At 41.7% G+C, this 9,385-nt stretch overlaps 1 protein-coding gene across 1 annotated transcript; it reads right to left on the bottom strand.

Moving 5' to 3' along the window:
- Positions 1–5,598: 5,598 nt before the first annotated feature.
- On the bottom strand, positions 5,599–6,923 carry LOC130261174 (protein TRC8 homolog). The gene is made up of 2 exons (XM_056507123.1): positions 6,886–6,923; positions 5,599–6,222 (listed from the first exon to the last, which is right to left on the bottom strand). The coding sequence occupies exon 2, from the start codon at positions 6,164–6,166 to the stop codon at positions 5,615–5,617; it is 552 nt and encodes a 183-aa protein (XP_056363098.1). The 5' UTR covers positions 6,167–6,222; positions 6,886–6,923; the 3' UTR covers positions 5,599–5,614.
- Between the last annotated feature and the right edge of the window lie 2,462 nt (positions 6,924–9,385).

Genomic DNA, 9,385 nt, shown 5'->3' with positions numbered 1-9,385 from the left:
AGCCAAGATGCAGAGCTTATGTCAATCAGTGCAGTAAATATAGTTTTAACCATTTCATTCTGATTAAAAGATCTCTTTGCAATAACATTAAGATGTTCATTGCCTCTCTCTGTGCCTTGAATTCCCACTAACAGCAAAAAAGATATTGCAGGCATGCTGTACTTCTGGCTTCATCTTAAGTGTCAAGTGTTAGAAACTTTGGAGGCCAGTGAAGATTTTTTTTCATTTTTTCTTTAAGAAGGAAACAATAAAATGCCATACTTTGTCCAAATTTTGTTTTTTTGTATTGTGTCAACTGTTATATTATTTCAGTAATACCCTACATCCCACTGCACAATAAAAGCATCAAGAGGTAGGGAATTGTTGGAATGCTTTCTTTTGAATTAATGACACATGTCTGCTTACTTGAGATAATAAAAGTGTTTACATTAGCAGCAAAATCAGTTTCTGGCTGACAGTCTAGTATCAGCTACTTTCTTTTCTGTTTTTTTTAACAAGTGGATCCATTTCTTCCAGAGCTGCAGCAATCCCATTCCTGTATGGATAGTTAAGCAAACCTGCCTTTGTGCTATTAGCATTATGCAAATGAGGCTGAAATTCTTAATGCAATGACACTTTGGCTATAAAATGTGCTGTGGAGGGAAAAAAGTTGATAATGAAACAAGCCTGTTCTCAGAAAAGAGAGAGAAGCAGCTAACTTCCCATTTATTTTTGCATACTTTATAACCATTCTACATAAACTTACAAACAGGTCTTTGAAGTTATGCATTAGCATAATTAGACTATAATATGTTTTCAGATTGTTTTTGTTTTCTTTAATTTCTCACTGTCTTACACAAAGTTGAGCTACATTGGAAGTATCAAAACAATTTTAGTTCAAAGAATGGGCCTTAAGAGTAGTATGTACAGAAGGATCCTTCCTTCCTTCCTTCCTTCCTTCCTTCCTTCCTTCCTTCCTTCCTTCCTTCCTTCCTTAGTTAGCTTTTACAGTAATATAATTTTTATGGAAAAATTTTGTCCTTATCAATCTGGGGCTTTATATTCTCACAAAAGGCAGTGAGTAGGATAATAAGAGGTGGTCAAGCACAACATGTGGTATTATCCCTCATGCTGACTGCCAGCCATGTTGTGCAGATTACACTTTGGCCCTTTATCAACCTTTGTAAGATAAAAGACAATTAGATTTTTCTCTACCTTTGAATTTTTTCCTGTTTAAAAATGTATTACCTGCACTGGACTGACCAAAACTCAATCAGTCCCTCTGTGTGGTGTCTCAATTTCTATAAATAGAGCTCAGCAGACTGCTGGCTCTCCTTGGTGCTGGAGCACTGCTTGCTCATGCACGCCTTGCCGTCTGCCAGAGCTGCTCACCAGTCTTCAACCCTCTGTTTGTGTCACTTCAAGGAGTTCTTCCTGCCCAGGTGTAGCATTCTTAATTTGTCCTTGATTTGTACTTTGTGAGGTTCCTTGTGGCCCATTCTTCCAGGTCCCTTTGCCCTACCCTTGGGCATATGGACTAGTTACCCCAGAGTGGTGTCACCTGCAAGCTTGATGAGACTGCACTGTCACCTCATCAATTATGGAGCTGGTACACAAGATTTCTGCATTACCCCACTTGCCACTGGTCTCTGGGTAGAGGACATCTCATTAACCACTACCCTCTGAGACCAAATATCCAAACAGATGAGTTGTGTAGCCATCTGGTCCATCAATCAAACCTTGATTGGGCCTTCCAACTTGGATACAACAATATTGTAGGAGCCAGTATTGAAAGAGAAAATTGGGGTAAATGATATCCCTTGTTTTCCCTTCAGTCACATAAGGCAAATGATATCCCCTTCTCTCTCTTCAATCACATTTCCAATCTGTTTATCATAGAAGACAATCAGGTTGATCAGAGGCAATTTACTGCTGGATTAAATAAAAGACTCATCTCTGATTTCCCAGACTGGTAGGTGTGCCCCTTTTATCAAGGTGGATGAAGCATTTGCCTTCCTTCAGTCAGCAGAGAGTTATTATTTCAAAAATTATGAAGAGCTTTTGCAAGCTTGTTCAATACTCTCAGTTTGCTTAGTTGCAGCCCATTGAATCCCCTACACCTGTAAGTCTCCATGTGAATCTGTACACCAAAAGCATTTAGTATTATACTAAAGTGTAACTATTCTTCTGAATATTTTCTCAGATTTGTAAATCATATCAGTTTGCTCAGTAACAGAAGACATGTGAAGCCTGTGAAGCTTTGCCTATTGGTTTGGTATTTTTGGCAATAGCACTTGAAATGAGCCCCAGAATGGAGCAATGACTGTGGATTATTATCCTGTTTTTCATGCTAACAGACAGTATATAAATAACCCTTAATATGAAATTCATAGTTTATTATCTGTACTCACTTTCAGTTATTTTATAGTTTTTGGTTGCAGGTATCAAAGTACAGATAGTTCTTTGTATCTCAAGACAACCCACGGTATAGAAGACTGGTTTCGCTGAACCATGAACTGCTATTCTGAAAATGATGGTTTTCAGTAAGTGTCATCACATGTGGCAAAGAGCTTGGCAGAAAAAGAACTTTCAAGACCTCAAACTTTGTTTCTATTCCACATTGGAATGGCCAAAAAATGTTCTTTTGACACTGGAATTCTGTCAAAAATTGATTTTTTTTTTCAAAATAATACCTGAGCTTTTCAATTCATCACTTTTCCTCACTCTTTCTCAGTAGTTGTGACCAGGAGGCTCTTGACTGCAGAAAACTTTCCTTTGAAAAATTCATTGAAACCAATGTTCCTCTCAGGAAACATTTTGGCTTTTATAAAATTACTTTTAGTCACAGCTCTTCCAGCCAGGTTTGATATTGTAAGAATAATCATAATATAGAAGACCTGCCTATACCTTTTAGCATAATGATGGAAATCTTATTTATAATTTGAGCGTCTCAGATAAATGAAAGGAATAAAAGAAGTTAGCATAGTAAAAAAAGTAGCTGGACTAAAGAGAAAGAAAAGAAAACAATTATTTGATTGCTATCTGGAGGATTTTTTGGGTGGCTAAATTGATAGGTCAGGTCAAAAAAACAATCTCCCAGGCTGCAGTCACAGGGACACACTAATAGCACATTTAAAGTTGTTATCTTTCCACTCAGATCTTTTCAGACCTCATCTGGAGTATTGTGTTCAGTTCTGGTTTTCACAATTCAAGAAAAATGCAGACAGAGTGAAGAATGTCCAAAGGAGAGTCACAAAGATGATCAAAGAGCTGGAGAACCTGACCTGTGAGGAAACACTGAAGGAGATAAATCTCATCTCAGTGGAGAATGCTCATGAAGGACATCAGCACAATGTTCCAGGACTCAAAGGGCAGCTACAAAGAAAAGGGTCTCTCTTCTCAGGGAGCCATGCAGAGAAGATAAAGGCAATGAGTACAAGTTTGCTGGGAGAGGCTTTTTATAGGAAGAACAATCATTTGTTGGAACAATCTTCTCAGAAGGTGCTACAAAAACTCTTTTAGTCTCCCTTTCCCACAAAAGGTTGGAGCAGATGAAATTTTTAGAAGCCTACCAATCTGGGCTACTCTGTTATCCTATTAACAGATTTGTGTAATCTAAGTTGATTTTTTCGTGGTGTGTTCCAACTCTTAAGTTCTTTCAGCTCTAAAAATTTTGCTGTTTTTTAAATAAAAATTTTTTAAAAAGTGAGAAACAAGGTGTCTACAAGCTTCTTCATATAACAGATAACAGCATTTTAACTGTTAGTCAACCTGTTGTATGTTGAGACTTGTACACAAAAATACCTGTACTCTTCATGATCATTTGTGCAAAGAAGTTATTTGAACATTCTTACCAAGACATAGCATGTTATCATAGTATGCTGATTGTATCACTGGGAGTCTACTGTTTTATGTGTGGGTTCAAATATAAACATTTAAGTGTAATTAATTTTCCTTTTCCTTTCTATAGTCACAAAAAAATCAAATATGTCCCATTTCCAGGTTAATGTTGTTTTCAGAGGCATAATTTTTTGGGGGTTGGTTTATTTATTTATGGGGTTTTTCAGGTTATAATTCCAAATTTTGAAATTGTTGGAAACAACTTTAAAAAAAATATTCTGCCTGTATAATAAGCATATATATTCTCATCTCTGACAGTAAAAACTAGTGGTGGGCTGATAAGACATTTCTTTTGTAGACCATAGCACTTGCTTGTTAAGATTCTGGGAAAAAAATGCTTTTTGTTAGAAGATTTCTCATATGAGAAATGAGATGATATGTTTGATCAAATTATATGTTTGATCAAATCCACTTCCAAGTATGTGTTAGTCAGTAAACTTAGAGGTTGAGATATGTGTTAACACAGCTTGGAAATAACATGAAATATCTGGGCTATTGTATCTGTGGTTCTGTAATTTATAGCAAGTCCAAATCACTACTGAGGTTTGAATTGGCAATAACACCATGGAAACCACATGTTCTAGTACATCATGTTATGCTTACAAAAGTAAAAATACATTTAGTGTAATTTCTCCATATTTTCATGTCTGATTCTCTCAAATCTATGCACCATGAGACATGACTTTTTTAGAAAATAGCATATCTTCTCTGTTACTCTCTGGCAGACCCTGCAGTAAGAAGACAGTGAAATAATGAAATATTTATCTTGCAATATTCTTAAGAAAATCATCTTTCCTCTACTAAACAGAAAACTTTTTTCCTCCCTTATTTCTATAAGTTGCTAATTGGTAGAAATAACAGAATCATTTAGGATGGAAAAGACCCCCAAGGTCACTGAATCCAACCTTTGACTAATCACCTCCGTGTCAGACAGACATGGAATATGCTCCTCTGCAGATTGCTGTCCCCCAGGACCCCATCTGCAGAGCTGCTTTGGCACATGCCTGGCTCTGAAAGTGAAGGAGCTGGACTGTTTCTAGGCCAGACAAAACCACAGGGCCAGCTTGCTTCAGACTTGTCACTGGAGTTGGCCAGGCTAGTGCCAATGCTGGGCAACTGCCCATGTTTTGGGAAGTCTTGTAGGTGCAAACCAGGAAAAACAGTACATTGAGTCTTCTTGTGCTTTGCAGTTTAGTTTCTGTGTCAGTTCTGGCATGTTTCCATGCCTTGAAAATGGCTCATAGATAAAGATAAGTTTGGGTAGTTTGTGGATTGATCCTTTCTTAAACCTTGTTGTTCAGGGCACTTCTGTATCTGTGTGACTTCCCATGGTGGAGAAAGTAGCCAAAGCTACTTTGTGTGGATTTACTCCTAACTACTCGCTGGAAAGGCCATCCAGGTTTCCCTTCAATGCAGACTCACTAATACTGCTTCTGAACTCCTGCTCCCAGAGAGCATTTAGCCAGAAGAATATAACAAGTCCCCTCCTGCCTGCCAGCCACAGGCATGGGAACTTGGTTGGGAAGAGTTTCAGCTGCTGCTGCCAGAGATGGACAGAGAGTGGGGCCTATGCAATGGCCAGGAACATTTGGGTACAGAAGCACCAGCAGGAGCTGCTGCTGGGCAAAGGCCTTGGAAGTGGGAAGCAGGGAAAGCAGGAGAGAAACATCTGCCACAGCAGTTAAAAGTGATTGAAATCATGACAGACATGCCAAAGCTGAAAGCGCCTGGCTGTTTATTGCCGGTGGAAGAGGTCAGACGGTGCAGGAGCTGCAGCAGCCCTGCTGTCTGGTGTGGCACCAGGGCTGGCCAGGTGCTCCCCCGTGCTCGGTGCTGCTCCCTCACGAGAGGCGCTGGCTGCGGGAGCCTGCCGGGAAGCGCCATGGGAGGGTCCCACAGCTGCTGCATCCCTCACTCCGTCTGTCGCCACGGTCCCCCCTGTCCCCGTGGGGGGCAGGCTGTCAGCGCGCCGGCGGCTCCGGGCGCAGCGCCGCTGTGGGGCTCTGCCCCGGGCCCCGGCTGCCTGCCTGTGGCGGCGGGCGGGCCAGCCGCCGCCCTGCTCCCCGCCGCTGCCATCCGCGGTCACGGCGCGCAGCAGCCGCCCCAAGGGCTGCTTGCACAGCGGGCACGTCTCTGTCAGCTTGGCCCACTCGCAGATACAGACCGAGCAAAAGCGATGCTGGCAGGCCTCCGCACAGGTGGCATTTTCAAGGTCACCCAGGCAGATGGGGCATAGGCCATCTGCTGCTGCCATTTCTGATGGCCCTGCCGGCAGCAGCTGGCTCATGCTGCCCCTTGTAGCAGTGTCTCCTCCAGGTCTTCCTCAGTGCCCTGCGCCCAGTCCTGGAGAGGGAGACACCAAAGTGCCTGGCTTCAAAGCAGCAGCAGCAGCAGGTGCCCTGTGGGCAAGCTAGCCCAAGGACAGCTCCACACCCCTGCCTGCTGCCCTTATGCCAAGGCATATATGCATAGGCATGTATGCCACCATCACTGAATGTTGAGGTGCTGGGGAAACCTCCAGTCTGTCCATCAGGCAAAGGCAGGCATAAAGAGCTCATGTGGCCCTAAGTTGGAAAGGCTCCCACTGGGACCTGGAAGGAGGCTGGACAGAACCTTTGGATGGCTGGAGGTAGAGAGGGAGAGAGAGCAGGAAGGAAAGGTCTGGTCTGCACATCTCCCCAGAGCTCAAGCTGGATGGCTACTGAGAGCCCTGGGTCAGGCTCTTGTGAGCTGTCAGGATGCCCTGGGGAAAGACCTGATGTGTCCAACCCCCCAAGACCTCATAAAGTCTCCCTGACAGTACTGTGTTTAGCACAGGGTGCCTGAATTAGGGAAAGACAGAGATCCCTCAGTGCTGGAAAGCCCCAGCAGCTTCCTGGCACTCACAGCGTGGGACAGCTCCTGTGCAGGACCTACAGGGCCTCACAGCTGTGCGGATGGGAGAGGAGATGGGAAGAGGCTGCCTTTGCTCAGAGCAAGACCCTGATCCTTCTGGAGCCTGCTCACCTTGTGTATGTGCTTGCAGGAGTCCTGGACAGAGTGCTAGGGGACAGAGCCTGTGGCTTCTGAAAAGCAGCAAAGTTGGGGTGATGTCACAGTAACACTCTGTGATGCCCCCATGTTCCAAGGAGCTGTTTACTGTTTGCCACCCAGCCGGAAAAGTAGATGCCCCAAAGAGGGGAAGCCTGCTGTGCAAGAGGTTTTGGTATCTTCCCTTGGCCTTGCAGGGAGTTTTCACCTCTGCCTTATCACTGAGGCCAAGGCCACAAGGCCTGCCCTATTCAGCAATGGGCTCATGTTTTCCCTGGTCTTTGCCATTTAGACATTTAGAGAAGCCCTTGTTGCCTGTGCCATCCCTCAGCAGATTCAGTTCCAAGCAATTTTTCAAGCCTTACTGCCAAGACCCATCCTTGTGCAGCCCAGCACACCCTTGAACTGCTGTGCTAAAGGGTGGCTTGTGTTGGTTTGTGTTCAGCCCACTCTCCACCCTTCCCTTGCCCTTGCTGGGCTGGACAGAGCCAGACAGGGGCTGCTCCAGACAACTCCTGTGCAGGACCCTCAGGTTCTTGCAACTGGACAGCTGGGAGCAAGCCATGGGAGAGAGGAGGTAAAGGTTTTCTGAAGGAAAACCTGCTGGGCTGCAACCCACTGTCGTTCACCCACTGCAGATACATTTGGTCTTAGGTGGGTTCACCCCTAATTTATCAGTTCCTGTGATGAAAAATCAGTGCCCTGTGCACAAGGACCTGGAAATAAGCAGCCCAACGATGAGGATGTGGGAGTGGGTGATGGTTCATGAACATTTGTCAAGTGAGGTAGAAGAAGAGAGGAAAATGAGGAAGGCAGACACACTGCTGAATTCACCCTAGTCTTTAGATTAAAACTGTTCATGTATGGCAGGATGGTTGATGTTAGAAGACTCATAAAATGGCCCTTTGCTCAAACAGGGTCACCTAGAGACTGTTGCTTTGTCCCTTTCAATAATAAGCTCCAGCTTATGCATTGCTGTCAGAAAAATATCAGCATTAGATTTCTCATCTTCCAGAACTGAATGTTAATGTGCAAATATTCTTATAGATATTAGTGACTATATAGTTATTTTATAAGGAGTAACAGCTAACATCTTAGAGATCACTGTCAAATTTCAATAATTACCCTTTGGTTCATTCTGTTTAGATACATTGAACTATATAGTATTTTTAAATTTTATAATGATATGGCATTAGAAAATGATATGGCATCATTGAATTTAATTTCTCCCTTTTTCCTACAAAGAAAAAAAATTCCTAAGCACTCAATACCTTTGCACACCTGAAAATGAAGCAGGGAGCAGAGTAACTTCTGGGTCACTGAGTTTAAAGTGTGATCCGGAAATAACATGATAGGACTTATTTGAATAATAAGATTTCATGATGTGAGAAAATCTCTTCCAATGAACATTCTAACTTTGTACTTCTCATGGTAGATTTCATTGTAAGAATCATTCTGACTAATAATAATAATAATAAAAAAAAAAGCAGACATAGACTTGGGATTTTTCCATACATCTCTTTTACTGATTTAGCTGCATATTTGACAGAAGGTTTTGAATAGTAAATGAAATTTTAAGTGATTTATTGATGAGATATTTTTGTCAATATGCCACTTTATTAAAAAAAAAATCTTAACTTGAAAACAAATGTATGAAAACTTTCTTGCCTTCAAGTCTCTCTCCCATCTAAAAAAACCCAGATCATTCAAGGTTTTGTAATTTTAAAAACATTCTCTTTATGGTTGAAGTCCTTAGTGTGACAAATCATGTTTAGTGCAGACCGAGTTGAAAAGAGAAAGGTGCTAACAGCAGTTTCCTCAAGGGCTTAAGATCTCTTTTCTGAAAACATCTAAAACACATTAATTTAAAATTCTTGCTAAGCTTTCATTATGACTTTCTTTAAATATGTTTATTTAATTATTTTCCACAGACACAGTTAAAAGTCTGTCCCACTTATCTGGAATATTTTAAACTTTGCAGAAATAAACTCTTCAGAAATTTAAGTAATTCTCCTATTTAATAACCTATTTAGTAACTGTAATTATTAAAATTTGGATATTTTAAAATAAGCACAAGTGAATATTACTGTTACTGGCATCCTTGTTTGCTGAAGGATGACCTTCTGCAGTCAGCAGTCTCTCTAGGACAGCTAATAAGGTATGCCACCCTGCAAGGCCAGTCTTCTAGACATAAATTAAAGTGTGTCAATGGTGTCTGGTCATGCTCAATCTGTAGAAAATATCAACAAATAATCTTCATTTATACCCCAGCAGCTAGTTTCAGGGATAGCACTGCTCATCAGTTGTAAGGAAGGGGGTATACAAGCAGTAAACATAACTCACTACATAATTGATTTGCTAGATGATACATGATGTGTTAATAGAAAAGGTTGAATGAAAATAGATTGTTAAATACTTCATTAGATACAGTTTCATGGAACAACAGTACCTTCTGACTGTGATGCTAAGTAGGTGA

Source organism: Oenanthe melanoleuca, chromosome 1A (assembly GCF_029582105.1).
Source record: "Oenanthe melanoleuca isolate GR-GAL-2019-014 chromosome 1A, OMel1.0, whole genome shotgun sequence".
Taxonomy (NCBI): Eukaryota; Metazoa; Chordata; class Aves; order Passeriformes; family Muscicapidae; genus Oenanthe; species Oenanthe melanoleuca.
The sequence above is the reverse complement of the archived record's forward strand: the minus strand, read 5'-3'. Positions and strand labels throughout refer to the sequence as shown.

Excerpts from the sequence above, each read along its gene's own strand:
- LOC130261174 (XM_056507123.1), bottom strand. The coding sequence starts at position 6,166 with ATGAGCCAGCTGCTGCCGGCAGGGCCATCAGAAATGGCAGCAGCAGAT.